Source organism: Lineus longissimus, chromosome 1, assembly GCF_910592395.1.
Source record: "Lineus longissimus chromosome 1, tnLinLong1.2, whole genome shotgun sequence".
Taxonomy (NCBI): Eukaryota; Metazoa; Nemertea; class Pilidiophora; order Heteronemertea; family Lineidae; genus Lineus; species Lineus longissimus.
In genome coordinates this window covers 3,374,404-3,401,289 of record NC_088308.1, presented here as the reverse complement: position 1 = coordinate 3,401,289, position 26,886 = coordinate 3,374,404, and the positions used below count along the sequence as shown (strand labels likewise).

Genomic DNA, 26,886 nt, shown 5'->3' with positions numbered 1-26,886 from the left:
GCACGCTGAAGGTAAAAATCTTGAGGTGATATTTTCAATCGTTTATAGATCAGTGTGTAGATCAAAGTGAATGCATGCGCTCTCGGAGATGTTGCGTTCATTATTGGCTCGATCTGGCATGTTCCTGACGGGAAGTGAGGCCGTGATTAAAACATCATGATCCGCGCTTTTGAAGCAAATTTTATCCGATAATTCGATGCGGTAGAGAATGACTGTTGGACATCCATCCTTTACCATCCTTTACCACTTCAAGTCAGGGTAGTTGGTAACTAGCCTAAGTCAGCCACATCAAGATTAGCAGGTATCAGCGTGATGACACTAGACCGTTCATGAATTTGCAGTACATGAGTACATGAATTTGCCTTCGGGCTAACTCTATCACATTGAAGTCAGGCTAAATAAATAATTCAATACACCAGGTATGGTGATTCAAATTATATGTTGCAGGCCGCTGGAAATTGACAATTGACACGCTGAAGATCTTTGTTGGCTTGGGGCGTGTGGGGGCGTGAACAGGAGTGCCTTTCTAAAAAGCCTTTCGCCCCTCAATTTCACCAGTCCGCAATGGAATTTGGAGAGGCCATTGTCAATTTCCGGTGGCCTGTAACCGGTATATTGATTTAGATATAGCAGCAGACATCGGATTCTTAACCTGGCAGCATGCGCAGGTAAATTTCCGACAGCACGCACATACGGCAGGACGGTAGGGTGGTAGGAAGGATATACTTTATGCAACAGGTGTAATTTTTTACCCATTAAATAGGGGGACAACGTCCTATCCGGTCGTCTGCAACCACTCGGACATCAATAAAATTAATATTGTAAGAGATGGATTGTGGCAAAACGCCATAGCCTGTTCGCATCAACAACTTGGAGTATTTTTGTGTGATTTTGTTTGAACAAGTCATTTAACAGCGGATATTAGAATCGTTTTTTGTTTACCTTGAGTGCTGAAGATGATCGATTTATCTGTCATGTCTGAATAGAGAGGAAGTGAGCAGCAGGTCATTTGTGTCAGTCAACATGAGTGGGAGTTTTTTTTCTCTAGACTAAGAGTACTTTTCTGTCCATGCTTACGCTCAGTTGGAAAAAGCGATACAAAGCTTACATGTGAGCCCGTCAAATCCATCTTTCTTGCGGAAATACCCAGTCGCCTTCGCAAGAATGGCAAGTAGAATCGGAATTCTATACACAACGGGCTTTACCTGGCAGTGAATGGGCTGAAAATAACACACTTCATTTTTGAGATATCTGTAGTTTTCCATTGCAATGAATGCTGTTGTAATAGCGAGCCACCTGTAAGGTTACAGGTTGTTTCAAAAACAGTGAAAACGCTCGGATGATCCCGAGCCGGAAAATGCTTTCCTGTGACTGGTTCAATTTTGGATACTGTGCCGAAGAAGCAGGATTGGGGACTTTTGGTTGGCCGATACGACACAATAAGTCTTTAAACTTGTTACTGGGGGCAAATGGTGAATTGGCACACACTGCACGTGTTGAAACTAATAGCTACATTTTCATCACTACATGTGATTTCGTTTTTAATTTAAGCATGATGATACTTTAAAACAAGCCATGAGCATAACTTGTAGCATTGTGAAAATACGCCAACTACTATTGAGTGCACATTCTAAGCATTCAGTAAGTGCTTCGTAAAGCACCTTCAGTCAAATTGATTTCAGGATAATTTCTCGCCGCATTACACTGCAGCTGTTATGTTATTTTAACTCTCAATTCTATTTTTCTCGATGAACTTTTCTGGGGAAGTGAGTGAAGCCAAAAAATGTAATCACCATTTGCATCATAGATCCGGGTGTGAGGTTGGCATTTGGCAATGACATTATAACAAGAACTGAGTTGTTATCCTCAACGGCTAAATACTACTAATTTTGAGGATATTTTGTAGCCGTTTGTGGTTTTAAAGTAAACTCATCATCAGTTGTTGTTTCATGTCTTCTTCAAGTCAGGTAATCACTGCAGGGTGATAATAGATGATTCATCCTGTAGACCTATTACCAGAAAGGTTGAACGTTAAGGTAACCCATCGCTTACTACGAGTCTGTCCTGCCGGTGTAGCATCTGGCTAAATGATATGGCCAACTGCCATATGTCTTACAGGCCAACCGCGTTGACGAACCGAATGCCCAGCCTATTGTTGTGGCGTAGTCATTTAGGGTTAATACGCTATACCATTTGGTCCGTAAAAGGCTCATGGCAATGCTACCCATCTCTCCCTGCAATTCTTCAAGAAGCAACTGGCTGGGTGTGGAAAAGAGCGATACTCGTTATCGGCAGTGGTTGACATCGATATGTTAAGACATGAGGCGCATTGTGTTGATTAGTTAAATGTTAGACACGCAAGCGATATCAGCGGTGGATAAAACTAGGATAAATCGATCTGCAGGATTTCTTATTTGAATATTGAGCGGCTTTAAGGCCTAATGTAATGATCTCAAAGCGATCTTCCAAACATGTACTGCCAAGGTGCAGTAATGAGTTTTCTTATGACTTGATCACCAGCTGACCACCTTGTACAATCAAACGCAAATTTGTAGAAGCCAAACATGTGTATGAGAAGCAGTACATGCAAATAATGCATGATACCAAAACAAGTAAAAAAAACTCTTATTGAAATAAAAATACTTCCAAATGACAAAACAAGCTACAATATAGAACGTTTATTTGATGCTTCGTCATTGTTTCTACACTATGTCAATAGTCTATATTTTTCCAACCTGGTCGCAGATCTTCTCTAAGAAGTTTAAGCTATAGTCGAGACTGATGAAGATGACACTATTTTGCCTTAATCAAGTCTTCTTCAGCTGCCGCTAGTATGTTATAGGAAATTTACGAGTTGTATTACATACAGAGGCCCCAAGGTAATATGTCCTAATTACCTTAGTCAAATATCTTGAGACTCCCGCGCCTGTTGTTCAAAGATCGATTTGCTCAGACGGTCGTAATCCTTTAATCAAAATTAAACATATCTTTTTTTCCATCACCATTCTCAATGAGTACAACATATAGTGCTGATGATTAAACATTGACAATTTATCTGAAATCGTTAGATCAAAAAGAATTTTCCGAGACACAAGACGTCATCTAACATCTCAACACCTTTTTTTTTAATTTGACAAAAGATTCAGTAGTGTTAGGTGATTCAGGTAAGACTTGTCTTCATTTATTCATTACTCAGACTGTCTCTCTTTCATCATAACATAGCGAAAAATGGCTCTAAACCACAGCCATGCATAAGAGGCTTACAGTCAAAGACCTTCCACTCTGACGATATTCCGCTCAATGGCTTTACTTTATTCTTATAACCTTTCACTCAGACTGTTCCTCTTTTGCCGTGTAAGTCATGGCCACTCCTTCGGCCATGGACCAAGCCCACCAGGTATTACATATCCCTGTCAGACGCGACGACTAATGGCCAACAAATCAGGATCATTCAGTAGAGTCAGGTTACTAGTTAGAATAGTTATAGGGTCAATAGATAGTGAGAATTCATACCATTTACGCGACTGGAATTTGATATTGCATCAACAGAGCAAAGAAAGGCGTACTAATTGCAAACGAGTATCGAGGTAGTGTGATAGCCTTGACGGTAACGAGAGTTTTCTCTTGGATGTTGACATGTTGATGAAGACCAATGCCATGATTGGACAATGTCAGTATGAGTACATGAGAGAAGACCACTGTGAAAACGTACCGAGATGCAAGTAATCTACAGTGTGTTCATGGGAGAGGTTAACTAAATCGAAGAAGAATGGAAAACAAAAAATGTCTCGTTTTTATGAAGAACTTTTGCTGACGGTTTCGTATTTTAGACTTCATGAAGAAATTTATATTCGATTTCATAAAGATTTTTTTGTATAGTGGTGGGTGTAACTTCCCAGGTACAGTTTACGTGATTGACATACGTGACATTCACGTTAGAGCAACATAGATTCTACAGGTATGTCTGAATTGTTTTCTCAAAAACTGCTAAATATTAAGATCATCAAAAAATGTTCCTGTATTTCTTTCTTTTTTTCATAGAATTTGAAATTTACACCCGCCCCGATACTGTGTGTCTAGACATCGAACGTAAAATCTATGTTTGGTAAAATTTACGTTGGGCGCGCAACGTAAAACCTGTGTTGGGCACGGTTGCCAGTGTAGGGAATGGGTGTTGTCGTTGGACTTATCATTAAGTGTGTGGTCAATTGAGCTGGTGTTTTGATCTTCATGCGCCTGTGTAATGATGGATAGCCTTGTGACGACCTTGAAATCTCGGGATGGGTATCAGCTTTACCCTATTACCGGATATTAGCTGATGACCTTGTCTATATCACATCGACAAAGGGAGATAATAGTTACATGAAATGATATACTCTCCATGAATCCCGAGTTGTCGTTCACTTAGGCGATCGGGATTGAAGGACAATCTAATTTGGAGGGGAGAGGCATTCAGTGTAACACAAAGCAATTGGCGTCTACTGCATTATCGTATGTATCAAACAAACATACGTGCGTAATATCAGCTACGATAAACAGCCACCAGACATACGAAAGAGAACTCCAACGGCAACATGCCCAACATATCATTTAGAATCCAACATGTTCAATATATCACTAAGATTCACAGAACTTAGTCTTTGTCAGCAAAATCATGCTGCACGAGAAGATCTAATCAAAGTACCACACAAAATTTGGAAATTCATGAACGTGTATGTGCATACCTGCAAACTGTAGGCCTACTACCTAAACATGGGAGCGACCACACAAAACATGCATTTACCTCGCCCTCGAGCCAGGAACTAACATTGAATACGTGCATAACGTTACGACATCAAATGGGGTGGTTAATCTGTTTAGTAGTTGGTATTTCTAATCGCCTTATAACGTTTCAAAGGCCGCCCTTTCTTTATTCACCGGTATCCATTTCGTCACCTTTGTTCGTCCTTACCCGATCTTGTGGGCTTTGATTCATTAAATGAGTGAGATTTTTATATCGCATATCGTAAAAAGCTACTGTTTGGCATGGATGACCATTACGTTCGCCTCCGAAGTCAGAAGTGGTGTGGCATTGACACATTTTTTGGTGTTTTTTTTACATTGCTTGGCAACTTTGGCAGATTGTGTCATGTTCTAGCAGTGTATCCGTCCTGTTTTGAGAGCCCTCGTTGGACCTTGAGTATATTAAACGTTGTCTTCCCGTAAGATTAGTGCAGCGGAAGTTTGGGGTTGTGACTGCCACGGCGGTCGTCGAGGACGGAAAAAAATGCCTTCATGAATATGACATGAAGAACCTTTATCTCTTTTGCGGAGTACAAGTCTTTTTCTGAAGAAACCAATTTACTGGCGGAAATCAGAGCTTCTCAATATCACATTATTCAGTGGGAGTGTCGAAGGGATTTCCTTTTGATAGCTGTATATGCAACGTGAATGTGTACAACCAACGACTATTTTTAGTGCTATATACATGTAGCCTTCTATCGATTGGCAATCGATGTTGTTTTGAGGACGTCCCGCGCCACAAACCCGGAGAGGTTGAGCTCAAGTGATCACCAAAGCTGTTTTTGGTCCCCTAGAACATTTGAGAACTAATAGCGTAACTCATACGAATTGTGACGCTCTGTAAAGAAGTATTGGTTATACAGGGTGGCTCAAACGTAACGCTTGGGTAACTCCCATGAGCCTCCGGCATGTATAAGATCTACATATCGGGCGGTCCAAACTTAATGCATCCAGCTTTGACAGTGAATTGCCGAGTTGCTTCTGGCATGGTATTCAAACTGTAAACTTCAAAAGCTCTTCGCACGTCAACACTGACTTCTTTCCTGGCCCTGTGTATCAACATTCAGGAAGTCATTGAAAAATGTAGTGTGCTCTGACTTCTCGTCAGAAGGTCGTTTTCAAGTTATGTTGACATTAAGGAAGCATGTTTTTGAACGAAATAGTCCATGAGGTATTTCGATTGTAGATTGTTTGTACTCTCCTCTCATCAATACTCAAGGGTTTAGATAAACGTTTGAACGTGTCTGTTCTCATTTGATTTAGATTGAAGAACAGTTAATAGATTCGGTCAATAGGAAAACCACACTGGTTCTCGGTTGTGCAGAATGTAGCACGTCGCCGTTTAATTTTGTAAGTCAATTTGACTAACCTACTTCCTGAAGGAAGTGAAGGACACGATTTGTCAAGTTGACGTGTGATGAAGAAGACAGCTGGTCATTTTGAGTGCAAGTATCAGGGAAATTCTCCCAAAAGGTTCTGATTGTCGGCTAGAGTATAGGCCAATCCAGTACTGGTCGGTTTTTATTGTAACCAGAGCGTTTTTGACGAATTCTCATCAATCTCATAATTCGTGACAAACATCGGTTTTCCTTTTTTATTGGTATCAGTTTTTTCATCTTTGATTTTTTCCATAGAATTGGCTCTGGCCTTCAATAATGCACCATGATCGATGCATTTATATTCTAATGCTTTGGTAGGTTTTACTGGCCTCGACATCCCTTCTAATGTCTCTCTCACAAAGAATGTAGCAAATTATTGATGCAGACTGCGTCCTGTTCCATACAATGGCGAGGTCAGCCGTTACTTTAATGAGCGACCACGGGAAATTCTCAACTGATGAGCTAAAGGTTCATTTAGGTCCACTTGTGAATAGCTCGTCTTGATGCTTGGCCCGGAAGGTAGTTGTGAGAAAGTCATTGGAGATGGCATTGAGAATTGCACTAATAGAGTAATAGAGCAGAGTGTCGGTTTCTTTCCTAAATCTTCAAGCATCCCAGCGTTAGACTCTAACCAACAAGTGCATATCTCAATAATGAGTGAATAGGCGAACAGGTGTCAGCTCCTTTTTCAACTACCTGTACTGGCAATCAATTTAGTGAAAAGAAAGTTCCAAAAAAAGTGCGTTTTAACGTTTCTTTACCGTTAATGAAAACTAACTAAAATCTTTAGCCAACAAGTTTATTTTATTTTTTACCATAAAAACAGTGTAAAGAGTTTCAACTCGACGTGACAGCAACTAAACGCCCAGCGTACCAAAGACGATCCAACCCTGTAGAAACCATTCCATCTTGCTGACACAAACCATCGCAGCCAGTATACAGTCACGTCGGGGTCTTTTATTGCGAGATATATGCGCATGTCACGTATTCGGAAGGGTTTGACAAGAACGTTCATTTTGTGGATTTCTCCACAAAAGGAACGTCTTCTCGGTTTCGATCATGAGTCATTGTTACAGTTTGTCATATAGATTAGCCAGTACCGGTACATTGAGGATGATTGGTTGAAAATCTGAATCACTCTCTACTCCGCTATTTCGCCAACGTAAAAAAACTATTCAGTTTTACCCGGCTGGGGTATAATGAGATATGTGCATCTTATCACCAGAAGCAAGTGTTCAATGACAGTGTCCCAAAACGTGATCACTGTCTGTTGAATAGTGATGATATCTCCCTACAACAACTTTTAAGTTGAGATATTGGAAAACCTACTACTATCAGAGAAGGAAATGAAACAGAAATCATGAACCCTGTGGCTGGGCGTATAACCACTGGCCTAAGAGTAAGTAATCTGTATGAGAGTATAGGTTAATTCGGCTGAGATGAGATATCGAACGGCCCAAAATGATATGAAGTCTAGGGATGTCTGTCCGTAAGACAACGAGGGAGGAAATGATTAAAGAATAAATTGATGGGTCACTCCGATCAATATCAGAATCTTTTACTCATTCAGGAAGTGGTCGGAATAATGGATCGGTCACCTGGCCATCGGCACAATTTCCGTATCATCTCTGCTGCATTAGATGACTAAGATCACTCTCAGCAAAATTTTGGTCATCAACAGGGACACATCTGTGTCCGTTCTTGGGGTCAATAATTTATGTTGAACTTGATCAGACGTTTCCTTAAATACCATCTTTACCATGTTGTTTTAAAATGTTCCTTAAGGCAACACGTATGACCAGGCAGCATATCGTATGATCTTGTTGACGCTCTTGATTTAGCCGCAAAGTCCAACCCAGCTTGTTCATCATTGTCAAAGCTCTGTTCTAACACCGCTGGCGATAACGAAATAAGCCCATTGAAGCCACATAAGCAAAATGTGGTCCAATTAGTTTTCAAAGGCTAACCTAATAAGGAACGAATCAGTGTCACTTCCAGTAAAATGGTTGAATCTTCCATCCGCTTCCTCGGGGTCCGGCTGTGGCCACATATGTTACTACCAATATAATGTTCGTACAAAATGCAATCCATTCTATTAGCTCTCATTTTCTTCCTCATAAGGTAGATAAAATCGTAATACAATAGATCGAGTCAATTTTGTTTGCATCAACGAAATCTGCATAAAGTCTTGGGAATTGTTGTTAAACTTCATAGTTTTCAAAAATATGGCTTGTTTGTTTTTTATGTCAATGGCGTGTATTATCACCTGCCCAATCAAATTTCGAGAACGCAACTAAATTGCAGACAAAATCAATGTACCAAGATCAATAATTGCAATGAATTGATAAGATTAATAAGTTTGGATGACATTATTTCGCCTCAATCAACTATTTGGCACTTAGCTAGGCTGGAGAGCAAAATCGATGCTGTATCAGATATTCTCAAACAGTGGTCGATCCCCGAGTCTCTGTTGCGGCGGACAAGGAGCAGCTGCTCCAGAAAGAGTACTCTATAGTACGTCATTTGTGACAGGGGGCATGGTTTTGTAGTGCATCCTTTAATTTCCGGTTATTTTCGATGACAGTTTAACAATTAGATACGCTACAGGTTTCTTTGACCATGTTTACGCTGTACAGTTTTGTATTTTCGATGACCATTGATTAAATTTGCGGTTTTTTTCGATGATAATTAAATAGATACTAGTCTTAGAAATAAACGTTTCTGAGCTTTTCAAAACCTTTCCGGCCAACACAGATATGCACCTGGTAGGTTTCTGGGGTAAATTGAAAACCTCTAATGGTTTTCGAAGTTCTGTTTACATTTAACAACAAGCAGTTGCTGTTGGTCGCTGGCAGTGGATGGCTGTTGCAAAAAATAATTCGATTAACTCGATTTGGCAATCTTGATTGATTAAATGGACCTCAGGCTAGTTTGAGGAGATCAGTATTCATCACAAGTCTTTCAAAAATTTCCAATTTAGATCTGTGTTGTCAAAATAAAAAGCAGCTGTCGGTCCCAGATTGTGAAGCGTGTGCTACAGTGTAAAGTCTCCCCGAACAGAGCCGACCGGTGTTTGACAAATATTATTTTTTTGATTCGACCCTCGAGCGAAGGAATAGCTTATCTCATGTTACGACGGAATAGGATTCCGCATCATCACCGCATCAGCATTGGTCTTTCTGAGGCGCAGTCGAATCTGGTTTCATAGTAACATTATAGGGAGTTACCTCTGATAGTGGGAAATCAATCCAACTTAAGAAATACAAATTCTGAGTTCATTAGAACGATAATCAGCCTGGGTAATTTTTAAGTACTTGATAATTGGGCTCGGAGGAACTACACTGTACGCTCTTCATTGCGCAAAACCAATCTGATGACAGAAGGTGATTGCCCATGCACTGTATCACTGTTATATATCCAATAACGATAATATAACTACGTGTACATGTATTAACCTTTTCTTTCAATAATCGATATTTCTTACGAATCATATCGGCTTATTGCTAGTTTTTACCCTTTCTATTAACTCGAGTGTGTTTTGAATAAGGTCCATTCCCCAAGTAAATTGCTAATTTTTCGTTAACAGCTCCGAAAGTCAGAAAATCGAATATTAACAATTATGTAACAAATGCACGCTCAGCGTCTGAATATAAAGCAATTTTTACCAAATCACATTCCTAATTAATGTACAAGTAAACGTCTACAACATGATGTGAGATGTTTTGATGAGGTTCATCGATTATTTAGGTGCATTTGAATCAAATTGGGTCCACAGATCAGAAAATCGAAAAACAATTCTGTGACCGACTGATTCAATGCTCAAGCAATTTAAGGCAAGTATCACTATAAAAGTTATCGCGGATCCAATTTACCAGTAGGTCCGTGCAATTACAAAGCCCAATTGCTATGGATAAAGAATTATCGTTTCTTATTTGTTGAACATTCTTCGTGAAATATCACTACAGTCAAGGCTACAAAACAAAGTAGCAATATCTTCTCTCAATTTTCATTTCCCCGAACAATACCCATTGTTGATGATGTCTTTGTTATTTCCTGTCGACGGTCGAAATAAGCCTTCTTGAACTGCTGATGAAAATGAAAGATGGCCGTATGTCTCCCCAAAAGAAATCTCGGTGATTGGTTAATTTTTCATCACGGTCAAGCGAGATTGAGGCTTTTTTTATTGAACAATATCGGGAAAACAATCTCAATGCGCTCGAATACGTCTGAAGGGTAGATTGACTTTCGTATGGAGGCAAAATGTACGATGCCTCAGTTCAATGAGGTTAAGCCTATCACAGATAGAGAGGTTGCGCACCGTTCTGGCTCCCTCTCCAACTTTATCTCAAAGTTGAAGCGAGAGTTGGAGTCTTAAATGATGGACAACCTCTGTATTTCAGATCGATTCTTGGAAGAATAGCACATACGAGTGTATGTCAGTAGCTCACTAAGGTGCATACTAAATATAAACCCCTCAAAGTCTCAGCTTCGAATCCACTCGATAGAATGGTGAGCGTGAGGAATTCCTGTTTTGAAACTAAACCGAAAACCAACTCACTCAGCGGTGCTAACACGAATACGAGCTGACGGCTGACAAGATGACTTGGTATGTGGCCGGCGGGAACTACGGGAAGGAAATCTGGTAACACGGGGTGGTAGAAAGTTCAAACTCTCACTTGTGTGTTTTGCCTAGCCAGCGACCATCATCGTGCCATCTGCTTCTGGTAGTTTTTGTTGACTGGAGTGAATCTTCTTGAGGTTGTGTTTACTATACAGTTAGACGAATTTCGCCCACGATGTTTGTAATAAGTGAGAATATAGAAGTCAAATAGTTAGCATCGCTTCTGTTCTACACGTACACGTATGTCCACTTCACACAAGTTGTTCGGAATTCGGAAGAAAAAGCCGTGGGTAAAAGTGTATATGAATAGCGAAACTGCATAGTTAAGTCAGTTGTATGATTAAGCGATTTCAAAATACTATTACTGCAGAAATATGGCAAGGTTGCTTTGCCTCACATGTAGGGCACAATCGTAGCCGATCAGTTCGCGACAACATTTAGAGACCAACATTTCCTAAGATGCTACGGCCAATTTAATCTTGGCTCGCCGATGACTTATGCTTGGCTGATCAACCTCTTGTCATGTAGCCATTACAGCACACGATAGAGTCTGGGTTCGTTGAACCGGCGTATTTCGTTCACACCTCCGTGAACAAGGCAGGGTATTCGCTTCATTAGGGTTAGGGAAGGGCCACCAAGAAGGTTTTAAATGTTATAAGGGTACTCACACTTGCCAAGAGGGAATTTGAGTTGTCGGCAACAAGGATGTGTAAGTACCAAGACTCATGTCCATGATGCTAAGATTGTCCTAATGGTGTCCATGTGGTAATAAAGACTGTTCTTGGTGTTTATACCGCAGACTTTGGTGTTACCATGAATAATTGTACTACCAATGTCTACCATGCAGTCGAGCAAGCCATTTAGAATCAATGGTGCATGCTTTCTGAAAGAACTGCTCCTACTCCAGATATCTAATTTAAAGGTAAATGCTTGGCTCTACATATGTTGGGGACGGTAATATGGCTCAGCATACCAACGTGACAGTATTGGCTAGGTCAACATTACCTATAGGTTAATGACCAGAGAATCTTGGCTACCCGGTGGATTAACCACTCTTGAAGACGTTGGGGTCTAGTGACTCGGACCCTCGCTGCTAGTAGACAGGAGATCCCTGGTTCGAACCCCACAGTCGTCGTGTGACCTTATTCAGGTTTATTCGTTTAACTTGCATTACTCCACCAAGGTGTATATGGGTACTGGTATAACATCTGTGGATGTTCCCCATATTTCAGTGAGTGTCTCCATACAATCGCCAGCTAGAAGACCAAGACTTTTCACTGAAATCAATGGGGGAACACAAAAAAATGCGCTTATCTAATTGCCAGCGTCCCCAACAGTGACGGGGAACGGAAACGCTCAGAAACGTTACACCGAATTGCTGAATGCTTTTTAGCGCTCTTGGCATAGCCAATTGCCCAAGCAATTGTTTTAGGTAGACGACGTTGCCCGAAATATAACGCTGTGATGGCGCAGATCTGTTACATCTCTGCGAATGTGTTACCGCCCAGTCTATGACCGCCGATGCCTCGCGGCCATGGCTAATCAGCTCTTGATATAGCTATCACATCAGTCGACGGAATCTCAGTTCGATGAACTGGGTGAATATTTTCACGCCCTCAAGAATACGTCAGGGTATTCGCTTTATTACCACCAAGAATGTCATAAATGTAATAAAGGGATACTTTTAATTACCAAGAGGGAAGTCGAGTTGTCAGCAAGAAGAATTTTGTAATTACCGCGGCTGGTGTCCATATGTAAAACAAAGACCATGGCGTACTTAATTATTTCGGTACCCCCGTTCACTACCAGTCAAATACGAGCGAAAAGTCAGTGGTGTCTTATTGAAGAACTGTCAACCCTCAAATATGTTATCAAAAGGTACGCTATGTATGAATACATTGCTTCACAGGCTTGATAGTAAACTTAAAAGTTTAAAATTACTCTCTGGCTTTCCATTGACCACCTTTAATGAGTTGATTTCGTTCTATCCATCAGAATCTCGTAAAATCAATCTTAAAATTGATAGACGTCTCAGTAATGATGTCAGTATTGGCATATATCACGCGATATGCCGCATGTTACTGCCGTTGGCGTGGTCGTTAGCAAGGTACGAAGATGTCTAGCCGTCACAGATACAAGTATCGGATTTATGTTGTCAATGACGTCTGTACTTGTCCATAGAAGTCCATGATGTTATGGAACTTTTAAATAGGAATGAGGAACAGTGCCTTCGATCAGGCGTTAGATTTTAGTTTGTTGCTTTGTCACAAAAAGAAGATAGTTAATCAGAACACGCAGCTGGCTGAGCGGTATTAATGAAGACAGTAATGCCCTGAGCAGAATATGTTGAGGCCATAAGTCGGAATGACCAGCATTCACCTGCGTGACAATCTTCACGCTGGAGAGGCAGTGCTTGACCACAATAATCCATAAGTCTTTCTGGTCTGAGTCTCTGGTCTGGCGAAAGCCAATTAAAGCGGCAGACTCTGGTAAGCCGTCTCCTCAGATATGGGTTCAGTAGCCGGTGATGAAAAGCCGAGGACGTCATCCTTTGCATCATGATTAACAAATAATACGGCGGATCATGCTTTAGACTGGTAAAGAACTCGTATAACAACTTTCGGTTACACCGCAAGGGTCTTAAATCGAGACCAATATCGTCGACCATTGCTAAAGAATTCTGCCAAAGACGCAACAGATGCTTACCTTGTCATACTGAAACCAATCAAACATCTATTCAATTCCGAGTTAGCAAGTTGTCTACACTTTCTGACTGTGAAATCTAAGTCTTCTACACGTTTTATGGTTGTTTGCCAACCGGCAGCGGTGATTGTAAACCAATGAGATGCGACTATTCCTTGGACGGTACCTGTCCCCGCTCAAAATCTATTATTTCTATAAGCGTTAAGATAAATGTTGTTTAAAGTAATTTACGATTGGAAATTGATGAGGTTATGAGACCAAATGCATATGATGTTGATATCAAGGCCTTAGTTAGTCAAGGCGATAGTTGTCATGGATGTGACACGGCACGAAAACTAATCGTGTTTCCTCATCCAAGGGGCGAGCTCTCTTACCACGTATTATCAGTTTGCAAAATGTTCTATCACAATCGGATTAAGGATCAGCCAGGGGAGTTGTAAGTAAAATTTCAGCTATAATGTATGGATAGTTCCTACGATTAACCGAATCGAAATAATAGCATCTCATCATTGACGACCGGGTTGGTGGAATCATACTTATGACCACGATGTCCAATGCAATTATTTCGTCTCTCAGCCAAACACATCCATCCGACTACAAAACGTGAGAAAAACAAATCCCTTGGCTGACAAAGTGTCATATGCATTTATTTCAACTATTTGCTGAATGGCGTAATACTCATATATATGCGATAAGGAACCTGTCATGGATGTTCATATGATTGTGTGCATATCGCGCATCTTCCAACTGTCTGTCACGTCTGATAATGTCTATTCAATTCGGCAGAACATTTTGTGGTTGATCTTATGGCCGCGGCGACCACCGTACTTATTTCGTATTCAAGAGACTCTCGGTCAAACAATAGTCTTGACCGAAACAAAGACCTGCGCAGAGACAAACTGTCATTTGCATCCATTTCAACTACATGTACTTGCTAAGTAGCGAAATATGTGATCGGATCTTTTTGTGGATATCACGGATGGCGCATCTTCCAAATGGCTGTCTCATGATCCTACATGTAACTATTCCACGGTAATATGTTGGAGGCACCTGAATTGTTTAATCTGTCTACGAAATGCAGACAGGCAAGTGTTGATTGGAGACAGTGGAAATGAATGAAGACTGAAACGAGTCTGAAAACGTTTTGAATGGGAGAGTATAGTTAGGCCAATCAGAGTGTGCTGTCTCCGTTATTTGATATTTCATTTGCCAGTCACGAGATTACTTTCCGCCAATCAGCGCTCGTACAGATATTGGAGGAGGCACCGAGGCACCCCGTGTGCATGCGCAGATCTCTACCAGACAAACTGCTAGTCTAGGTCAGTGCACATCCGATCCAAAATGTTGGGGACAAGCCCCGTGAGGTTATAAACACGGGTCGTCTGTCGTCAATGTAAATCACCGATTGAGGACATCGAGGGTGTCATGATTGACCAGGGTGTTGACACCTCTAACTCGTTGGCAAGACCATCAAGTGGGCAATCACCTCCCGAGGACTATATTTTTTCCACCGACACCTGATGTAATTGGATAATATTCTGGTTCTTTATATCAGCAGACGAACATATTGGTCATTGATGAGTTCAATCAGTAAATTATGAGTTGTCTAAACATGTAAAAGCTCCCTGAAATGATTGAAGGCATTGTCCTAATGGCAGTGATGACTGCTTCGAATCGAACCCCATCTGCTAATGACGGAAAGATACTGGGAGAGAAATCACTGCTTAGGTGAGTTCGACATGAATCTCTAATATGTGAGTTGAACCCTGGGGTACTGATCACAGCGCTGTCGCCATGTGGTTGGGAAAAATAAGTGAATTCCACGTGGGAATGTCATGAACATCGATAAGTATCATTATGTGTTGTCACGTTGATGTTTCCCTCATTCGGCAAGGCCGCCAAAGTAATCTAAATGAGTCATTTGGAAACAGGTGGGGCTCTTCGTTTGCCAAGTGCATCATCGTCGACGGAAATTGCTCTTATTTCAGGTGTTTTGAGGTCATAAGGATGTGCTAATTGAAGCTGATTGTTTTTTTTATGAAAAGCAAACAAATATGTGGTTCTGAACGGGATGGGTTTGTATTTCTGAATATTAACTCATTCCACAAGACCACAATTGGAAAAAGCATCAATAAACACCAGGTGAGAAGGTGAGATGCTTACTTGACTGAGTACTTCTTTGAGAAGGGTTGATTTACTTCATGGGCTATAAATGTCGTATCAGATGTGATATACAGGGCGTTTGGAAGCAGATGCAACGCAAATGCGGCGGACACAACTCCGATATGACATAATAAACGAGACAAGGAATTCCCATCAGATCCAGTTGCTCAATCAGCGTTAGAGGCAATGCCAGCGTTAGTTCAGCTAAGTGCTCAGTTAATTCTAAGACATTTACAATAAAGAAGCGTCGGTTAGGACTCAACGCCGAAGTTTACCGCTAACGCCGAATGAGCAGCCGGGCCATACTTAAGCCAAGCCTATTTCAACCTAAGCGGGCAGTTGACTCATCGGATTTCAATTTATCTATCACTTCTTTTAATGAGGCGTTGAACCAATCCACCGTGATTTTCATATGCATATTAACCAGTTTATTCATTGGAAATTCGTATATAATCGAAAATCGGATTTCAATTTACTTATCTTTACTTATTAAACCACTTTATCACAATAAGGCATTGAACACTTCCAGCGTCCCAATCCGGTATCAAAATGTCAATGAGATGATTGAGTCGAAAATAGGATATTCATCCTCAGTTTGGTGGATTCTTGAAATCAGCGGTGTCCAATCGGGCACTTAATTGAGATGGATGAGACTATAATCGTAATCCTTCCAACAATTTGGTATTCGTCCCAAAGGAACAATGCGTCATTGTCAGTTAATCACTTCGAAAGTAGCGCATAATAAATTGTTAATTGCGGTATATGCGTAATTTGTTTGGTATACGTATTTATTCTCAAAATTGAAAATCTTAATGAATTATGATTCTTCTATGCATATATACATGTACCTCCGAAACCAATCCAATGTCACTATAAATGATCTGAAATATCTTAATCGAACACTAGTCCTTTGATAGTGTGTTTTTAAGTAGCCCCAACGGTGTGATTGATCCTCTCTGCTGTCCTCTACATCAAAGACATTGACCATGCATGAGATCACTTGGCCTAGCCGCTAGTCTAGTTCCCTGGTTCCCAGCTGTTCATTATATTTGGTTCACGGTTCATTCCATGGTGTGATCGTTTCTTACGAGAAGTCAATACGGTTATCTTCAAAGTGGCCGGTGTGTCGGAACCGGGGATCTTTCCCTTATAAGTATGATGTTCCGAGACGTCTTAATCCATACGTACGTACATACGTATATACATACGTACATGTATATTAGTATCGGTAAAATACCGTAATCAGCAAAAGTCTTTACATAATTCACAATATATGACGGCTGGTGACATGGTAGCAGAGCGTCGTGACATGTTTTTCAGTTAAATCCCCTGTTATGTGGAAACATAGAAAAACATTTGTTTAAAGATTCCAGGACGCGATTGGCGCCGGCTCCGGAGTTTGTGTATCCATGATCATTTATTCCACTCAGCATTCTTAGTTTTATTGACACTTTAATTGATTTCAAGGTAGCGAAAGCACATGTATATTAGCATTGATATTAAAAACACACTTCAAAGTTAACTGTTTGCTCTGATAAAAGGAGTTGCGGCATGACAGCACTCAGAACTGAAACATGGCAAGGTTTTATTGGTGATTTCGTGACTTATACTCTCATTAGTTCGTTCGCGTTAACATGCTTTGCGGTACAAGCTCCTGATGGAAAATATGAGCTCGCAGATGGAAGTATATGATCACGTTATTTTCTCTTTGTGAGACAATTAGAAATCATAATAAAGACTCTTATAGCTTTTGAGTATCCTTGATTCACTTTCGGCATACCGTATTCGTTGAAAAAGTTGAAAATTAGTGAACTTGAATTTTCATGCTTCATTTATGTTTCTGCCCAACCTCTCAAACTTGAAGAAGCGACACTATACCTCAATCTGCATGAGCATTTTCAATTAGTTATGGAGTTGATCGCGGGACCAGTGACTGATGCCTTAGGAAATTGATTCCGATACCAATAATTACACCATCACATCGACACGGCTTCAGAAGACCAACATAGCGTATTGAGAATCCCAACCACGCCTGACGTCTTGGTCATTTCCTGCCGAGGTAATCAATCGGGGTACTTGATGGTAAAACCAGCCTAATGACATTACTTGCTGCATCAAGCTGGTTTCCTGTCACTCTTGAGTTGTGGATGACATTATCAGCTTTCCTGACACTCGAAAGTACCGTTTTCTGGCTTGAAACTTCAATTTACCGGTGTAGCAGTCTTAAATGTCCCGTGGAAAAAGCGTTTGTCCCTTTTAATGATGACGATGTGAATACAGCGTGGTACAAAGATCAGGCCACTACATCATTGAAATATCAGATGCGTTTATGTTTTTCATCAGGGAAGAATATTTCAATGAATCTTTCAATCTGTTTAATTGATATTTTTTTATTATTTATGGCAACAATTCCTCTCGACCTGATTTAAGGAGAATGCGTATGATACACGTTATTCCTAAGGCAAAGGAATTTACGCTTGGCCTCGACACTTTCCGTCAAAATGGTGTAAACCAATACTTTGTTGTTCTTGGCTGCAAAGAAGAAAGAAATTTCTGAAAGCCTTTGAGTTTGTTATGAAAGATAATTAGTTTATGTATATTGAAAATGCCACTGAGGGATATGAAGAAGTATAATAGAATCCGGTGATATGATGGAACGAATTTTCATTCATGCTGATAGTCACCCTGAGGAAATCAGGGGTTAATGTTCGCTTCTCTGGCCCTGCACCCCTGATTTCCTCAGGGTGGCTGGTAGTAGCCTAACTGAATACTGTTTATCTGTTGTCTTCCGTCTTTGATTACCAGACGATCGGGAACCTGATGATAATCCGCTTTGTTGGGATTAGTTTTGAAGTGCTGAAATCGATATAGTTGTATGGTATAAATTGTAATTTTCTAATCATTCTACGCGTCATACCATAGTCAAATTCTGCTGTAACCGTAATTTCGTTACGCAAAAAGCGAGGTTTTCAGCGTTGCATCGAGGCATTGGCGGCTTCTTCGAATTCAGACGTATTCTATCTCACTTTGCGGCGAGGCTCACCTAAAAGCGTGGTGTGTGATTCAACGGGAGTGAAGTACAACTCCAGCAGAGATGATATTAGGTAATCAACTTAGCATCCTCGTATATCCAGTGGTTTTCAATACACTCCGTCTCTCGATATTTGATGCAATAAACCAGGATGAAAATTAACTGAATCTCAGGATGAATAGATAGTTACGGAGTACAAAGCAATTAAATCAACGTTAACATGGCTGGTTGGCGAGCACGACCGGATTTTATTTCCGCTTAAAGCTGTTATGAATATTTACCTCGAAATATTGATTTGACATCATGAATTTACCTTCTTGAATTATTAAAAGATTGCCAACGGATGGAAGAAACTTTCTGCTTTTTACTATGCCATTGAGCTCGCAAGCATCATTATTTCATGACTGATTTCCGTTTCTGAATTAATTGGAGCTAAAAACAAATTTAAATGATAGCGTGTTGGATGCCTGAAAGAGTTTTTGCGTGATTAATTTCTACAGGTGCATTTTCTGATATGAAAGTTTATTACACCACCGAACTGATACTTTTTTGCGGTTAAATTCTATGATTTGGTTTATAAAAAGTCTTGACTTATTGCTTATCTTATGTTTCCAATCCGTTTAGCTTTAGAGACTAATGAAAGTTATCCGTGAATGGGGCACATTGATATTATGAGGATCAGTCTCCGGCTGACTTACCATTTATCAATATTTCAAGCCACTGGTGAAGGTTTGTTGGGTGGGACAGCTACATCGACGCAATCTTAGTGGTGTTTTATTTACAAATTGTAGCGGTATGAACGACTGGCGGATGCGTGAATCAAAGGATTCGTATGCTATCATCCCGAATAAACAAAACCTGTGCTACACATTTTACTTGCTGCGAGAATTTGGGAGCCTGGGAACGAGGTGGACTGGATTGGGGCCAAGAGAATCAGCTGCAACCTCGGCATAGTGTCGCGGCACTCGCACTCTCTCCTTGCCGACAACAGTCACGTACAAAACATACTTGCCTTAAGAAGGAAGTTGAATCGATGTCCCTGTGAAATATGGCTTCTGTCAAGCCCTGTCTTTAATCTCCCCGTTAGATTGGTGAGGGTTTGCTTGCGGGCTGGTGATTGTTTGTCTACATGATGGATGGCACGTAATAATAGGTTCATAATCCTTGGGGTGATATGTCTGACGGTGTCGCCTTATTTGACGACTTACAAAGGCGGGTGGAATTAAACTTTTCGCTAGGATCGATTGATCATGTTGATGATATCAGTCATGTCTATAGGCTGAAACTTGAAATGCGTTGGGCGCGTTAACGTCGTCAGAATGCGTTTATGAATACTTTATTGAGAACAGACGCCATAAACAGTATAGGCACCTTAAAAGTCGTCTCCTGCTGTAGATTTTATCCCTTAATGACAGAAGATAGATTCGTCCCTTCTGTTTTGCGTTCCAGCGATTATTCAAAACGCTCACTTTTCTCTTGCAAATTGTTATCTTTTTGCCTTAAAATCCATTTTGACTCAGTTCTACCTCATCGGCAGTAATTTGAAAATAGAGAATAATGGTGCGGCTTTATAATCATCATCATCATCATCATCATCATCATCATCATCATCATCATCATCATCATCATCATCGTTGTCATCAAACAAAGTTGAAACTTGTTTAGTGATTACCCTGTCGGGTCAACTCATCAGTCATTAAATTGACCATTCCTTTCCAGTAATCTCAAATATGATCTACCCAATTATGACTGTTCGTTATCTCATATCTTTTCAGAAATGTAACGAAGCTCCTGAATCGAACCGAACGTACTCCACAACGTTCGTGCGCACAGAGCCTTCGATCCTCCAATCTTCAAAATCAATCGTCTCCCTTCTCAAGGCCTACAACTGGACCCGTTTCTCAATCATTGCCGAAAAGAAAACAAAATATCTCACGACAACGCGGACGTTACGGCAATTAGCCTTAAGTAACAATATGAACATCAACCATGAGATATATTTTGAAAACAATGCCAATCCGACTGTGTTCAAGGAGGCGATTATGTCATCGTATGCCAAGACGAGAAGTAAGTACATGTACATTGTACGTGTAGTAGTCTTTATCAATTTATCAAAGAATCGTTCACATTTACAACCTGTTCAACCATGCTCTCGTTTTCTTTTGTGCATAATTGCATTTTAGAATTTCAAAAACGTTTGAAAAGAATTCCTCGGGAGATTTTTAAATGGTTTGGGAATTTATCTCCTTCCGTCAGAATGAGGATGTTGTGATCCAATCCATCTTGAGATCCAGGTCATTGGATTGAAGATGTAAGTCTTGTTAATTTATACACAAGACTTACAGTGTATACTAATAATTACACGTGATGAAGTTAGGAAAGTCTGAGAAAAAGGATGATGGACTGAACCCGCAATAATCTCCAAGACAAGGTCATAAAGGGCACACATGGGCACTCGAGCTGCTGATCCACGCAAGAGTTGTACAACTTGGTCAATTCCTGATGCATCCCGATAGCCAATACCTGGGGTTATATCCTTTGTTTGATGTTGCCCCAACATTGCCACGACAATCTTTCTGGAGATTGGCTTACCAATATAGGTGTGTCGGATGTGGCCCCCAGGGATGTGGTTTCAGACTGTCGATTCTCTATCGACTATGATGCCACGGGTCAATGTCCTATTTACCGACCTGGCGCCATCTTGGTTTTCAACAGAACTGTTTGAAACCTTGATGTAGATGTTCACAGAGATGTACAGGGAAATGTATTGACACATTGTTACAAATTCTATCAGGACCCAGGCGACCAAAGATGGCGTAAACGATTAGTTCAAATACGGCAATAGCGAAGGAAAATGAGAATGTCACTTTAGCCTGGCGTCCCGATTGCCCTTTATCACCATTGCGAGTACGGGTCATGTTCACACATCAAAACAGAAGAAAATTTTGATTCTTGTACTGTGGTTGGCGGTGATGAGGAATAAAAAACTAAAATGCGGCGACTATGAAATCCAGGAAGAAACTTATCCGGCCTTTGCCAACACTAACTGACAATGTTACAGACATACCGCCAACTTCAAATCTATACATTACTCAAGCGATAACGGCCAAATAAATTAGCATGGCCAAGGAACACAACAATTCAAGATGAGATGGCCGCAAGCCCGTTACTGTAATTTTTCAAAGCAAGTCTAGATTAGATTAACCAGGCGCATTTCTTTTGCCTCTCGATTTTCAACTCTAGGGAGCCCCATATTCATTAGAAACATGTCTTCGTTTATAAGAGATGTGGTCCCCTCTGTATTGCATGTCGCGAGGCGAAAGAAATAGATAATGTAATGGAGGTTTTATTTTAATCTGACAAATTTACGATTGCTTGCCCAAAGTAAATCATCTTTTGTGGCACTTTAAAGATTTTTGTAGAACATGAATTTGATCAACTTTTCTAATGAAAATACCTTTGACGACAGTAATTCTTGTTGTGTATTGGGATAGCAGTCATCTGTTGACCGGTTCGAAATTAAGCCCGACAATGCGTTGGGCAACTTTGCAGCCAAGTAAACCGGCTATGTATCCAAGTGCATGTACAAGTAAACCTACTTTGCAGCCAAGTAAACCGGCTTTGTATCCAAGTGCATGTACAAGTAAACCTACTTTGCAACCAAGTAAACCGGCTTTGTATCCAAGTGCATGTACAAGTAAACCTACTTTGCAGCCAAGTAAACCGGCTTTGTATCCAAGTGCATGTACAAGTAAACCTACTTTGCAGCCAAGTAAACCGGCTTTGTATCCAAGTGCATGTACAAGTAAACCTACTTTGCAGCCAAGTAAACCAGCTTTGTATCCAAGTGCATGTACAAGTAAACCTACTTTGCAGCCAAGTAAACCAGCTTTGTATCCAAGTGCATGTACAAGTAAACCTACTTTGCAGCCATGTAAATCAACTTTTCATCATAATGTATACATCAATATCCTACTTTTCATCATAATGTATACATCAATATCCTACTTTTCCTTTTTGTTGGGACACAATATCGTCTGTTTTAATCACGAATCGTTATCATTTTCTTTCAGTTTATGTTGTAGTTGCTCCGAAGGATTCACTGGTTGATTTCGTTCTTGACTTCGACAACTCTACAGAAATCCCGAACCAAGACAATTATGTGATAATAGGAGCGCTGGAAGAGACCGACGATCTGGCAAACTCGAACACGGTACTAATGGCAAGAGGTACGAATTATGCGCTCTCCTAGCCGAGATGTTATCGAAATATAATTTCCTGCAGGAATTGAATGTCAACTTGTGATGTCATAGTTGGGTGAGCTTGGCTCTAATGCAATATTCGAACCATTTTTCTTGGCTTGGAAATGCTTCAAAATAATATGTACAATGTGAAGAATTGTCACGTTCTTGGTAATCTTCTCCTTCAGCATTCGCTCTGCACCTGGAGGATTTTTCTTCCGCCAAGGTGGGATGAGCGTTTTTACGTGCCAATAAGGTTGGGCACCAACTTGGTTTATTGGTCTGGTGACTCCGTCTTCGACCAGAGTCCATCGCAAGCTACTCAATGCTTCATTTGGTGGGGTCTTTTGCTTGTTTACAGGTCAGTCGGATTGAAATATAACTGCTTTTTCGGCAAGATATTCGGTAGTGGCAGTAGTGTATGACCGGATGCAGAAACAACTCCTTTCTTCGTTTCAGCCCAAGACAATTCTTTCAAACTCCCTCCCAAGCACATAAACGCGTTCAAAAGAGCCTTGATATGTGTATATGGAGCGCAAACCAATCCAGATTATGAGCAATTCAAGGATAATGTTCGAAAGTACAACGGATTACCGCCGTTCGACCAACCCGTTCCAATTAGCTTCAAACTCAAGGTAAGAATCCCGGAGATGTCAATGCAGGCTGTTGATGAAAATGCCATGTGCGAAATATTTTCCGTATTATATAATAAAAGATTTCATCTTGACACATACAAGGTCTGAGATCGCAACGCCCTTCGCACGCGAGAAGAATCTGTGTTTTCAACAGTAGGCAAACCCTTGTTAGGAAATCCATTATATTGAGCCATCTTGTTATGCTCATGGCGTTTGGAAAAATATCCAATTCAAGTTTAAAATTCAAATTTTGCACCAAAGAACCCAGATTGCCTCAAACCAATTATTAAACATCCTCCAAATCATTCCCCAGAGACAAATCATGTTTCAGATGTCTAAGGTTGTAGTTGTGCAGACGAACAGCTCAGTGTATGTTGTTTCTTAACAACTGAACTAGCACAGCAAAAAATCAAAATACAAAAATTTGTGGAGAGCATTAGCTGACGAGCAAGTAAGTTCGCAGAATTGATAATTGAGACATCTTATTCTCGAGTTTAACTGGCTTCGTGACAGTTTGAGCAGTAGCTCGATCTTCAAAAGAGATCCAATTTACAATAATTGCTGATATACAAAATTTCAAGGTAAGATTTTCCAAAGGCCGTACGGTGAAGAAGATCAAATTATGGGTTTTGCGCGTAGTACCAGACGTGAAACGCTGACATGGGGATTGAAACCTGTTGTCCAAAGTGACCATTGCTGGTCACGAACACAGAAGCCTTGGACCCTTAGCATCGTCCGCCTACGTTAGCCAAGTGTTATTTTCATGCTGAATATTAAAAATATGTCTCTGTCATGGAAGTTAGAAACTTGTATAACCGCGACCTACTGATGGAAGGATTTCTTCTACCTCCTACCTTGACTTCTGCTCTTACATCTCGACATGTAAATTAGTACTGGGATTAAATCTTCGAACACAGCAGGAACATTCTCAATTTGAAAGAGATTGATTGGATTCAAGTTAATAATAGCCCTGATCGACGTTGGTTGATTGATATATGGTGTTTAGTTCCTGGCACTATAATCAGAAGGTGCTGGACTGTCATTTTGACAGCATATTTACGGGGGAAGAAAGCTCTAGCGGTAACGATGACATATTCCATGTGGCACTACATTTGTTTCAACTGACAGCGATGATAATTCATTTTCCTCCGATTGAGAGTAATCATTTTGAAGTTTGCTGGCGAGATACGCTCTTTAAAAAAGGTTACCCGGGAGCCGTATTTTCATCAACATGATACGTTATTATTCATTTTGATACGGATTTTTTATTCCTACGACATACACGGAGATTCGGTTACCAGGAGACTGTATAATTTTCGATTAAATGAGGTGATACGAAAGAAAAGAATGATGATATCATAGGAAGAGAGGCCGTTGGCTGTGACAGGGGCAATCATGATACAATGATGAGTTTGAGGAGCAATACATCTCTCTACTTCCCTTCTGTCCCATTGACATTACTCATTGACAGAGGTTTTTTATTTGTAATCTACAAACTGACTTACTTTCTTTGGGTTTTGAAATGAGAAAAAAGATTTTGCTCACAATTGTTGCTGTTGAAATGTTTTCCATGCCACACGATTTCCGTTCCAGTTGGCATTTTCAGAAAATATGCCCAACAGTGGGAACGCGCCGTGTGGTAATTCACCTATAATATCCCGATCGATTACGCAAAATGATTTCCTTTCATTCGAAAAATGTGGCAGTTATATTGGATGGCATGTTGTTCTCTTTGGGGTATTCGAGTCAGATAATATTTAACTTATCTTGGAGCTGGTGCGAAAACATCTGCCAGTCTCTGATGAGACTCCGTCAACAAATGCGTCGTAAATGTAGTTATCTGATCTGGTGTCACAGTTTTTGGTGCCTGCCTTTTTCCCTCACTGTTTAGGAGATGTTAAAAACAAGAATGCCATGTTTCCCTCTGTTCTCCCCGATTGAAAAGTCATGATCTTCCTAATTGTCTATTTTATCGAAACACAGAGATATGAAGGACCAATAAAAAGATATCATACGGGGAAACTGGCTCTCTTTTTACTTAATTTTATAGGACCAGTGGTTGGTCTGCCTTTAACACCTACTGAAAAAATATTAATTTTACTTTAACTTTTGCATCTTCCTCAAATTCCAGGTGCCCATTTTTGCAGCATACCTTTATGACGCAGTCATGCTGTACGCCAATGCACTTGACCGGGTATTAGCCCGAAATATCCCAGCAACCAGTGGCCGAGAAGTGTTCAACGAAATGGTTGGGAAAGTTTACGAAAGTAAGAGAGATAGAACTTTGAATTCAATCACTGGGTTCGTGAACTTATCCAGGGCGGCATATCAGTTATAACCAAATAGAAATATGAAAATTTACCGAAGTCCCCATATGTCCCAAGATTAATCAAATCTTTAACATACTCGCTATACCAGTGCGATACGTATGGTAAATATATGTCACGAACAGCCTTGCAATGACATTAATAACCAAACTTCTAAATTACTATCACCCGCCCATGGGAGAGACACTATTTCAATCTGCAAGCTGAAATATGAATACAAACCCAAGAGAAATATGATAACATTGCTCCTATGCATTTCCCCGAAGGTTGAAAATCATGAATCTTATTCCATGATCACACATACGTGAAATTAGTGCCGTGTGAACTCTTAGATGACTTCCAATAAAACTCAACATCCAGAGCTTTTTTTCTCCCCTTTGTTCATGAATATCATCGCAATGCCAGAAGAAGAAAAAAACTTGATAAAATATACAAATCGACGGGGCCAACAACCAGTCAACGGTACATCACAGAAGTAGTGGTTTTACGCCATTTTTGCACACCATCTCAGTAGTATTAGAGGTCAATTTTGACCCAGGGTCATCCTAATACTACTCATCTCTGTGCAGTCAGCTATACTTTTGTTGCCGACTGTCAAAAATTCAAATAGTGGCTGCAGCACCCCTCCCCTCACATCCTTCCATCCATCAACAACTAATGTAAAAGATGTAAATAGAGTTTTCTACCTCATCTTCCTCATCTTTAGTAAGCAATGGGATCAAAATTGAGCGTCGAAATGACTGACTTTAGGACTGGTCAAGATACTTTTATTAATGAATTACGCTTACCAAAGATCACATTCATTTTCAGGTATTCTGGGTTATAAAGTGTACGTTGACAAGAATGGCGAAGTGGAGGCGAATTATACCGTGATGTCACTTCAGCAACACAATTATACCGAAGTCTTTGGAGAGGTTACAATTACCACATTGAAACCTGCAGGGAGATTCTTCCTCAATGAAAACTACGATATTCCGGTGAGTACGTTCAGAGCACTCTCCAAG

The 26,886-nt window shown here is 40.4% G+C and overlaps 1 protein-coding gene across 1 annotated transcript in view; it reads left to right on the top strand.

Moving 5' to 3' along the window:
* The window catches only part of LOC135485345 (guanylate cyclase 32E-like), a 68,345-nt gene that overhangs the window by 23,030 nt on the left and 18,429 nt on the right, over positions 1–26,886 (top strand). The window contains exons 2-6 of the mRNA XM_064767248.1: positions 20,455–20,746; positions 22,753–22,908; positions 23,380–23,555; positions 25,687–25,822; positions 26,693–26,859. Coding sequence (XP_064623318.1) covers positions 20,455–20,746; positions 22,753–22,908; positions 23,380–23,555; positions 25,687–25,822; positions 26,693–26,859 — 927 coding nt within the window. The remainder of the gene's footprint in view (positions 1–20,454; positions 20,747–22,752; positions 22,909–23,379; positions 23,556–25,686; positions 25,823–26,692; positions 26,860–26,886) is intronic.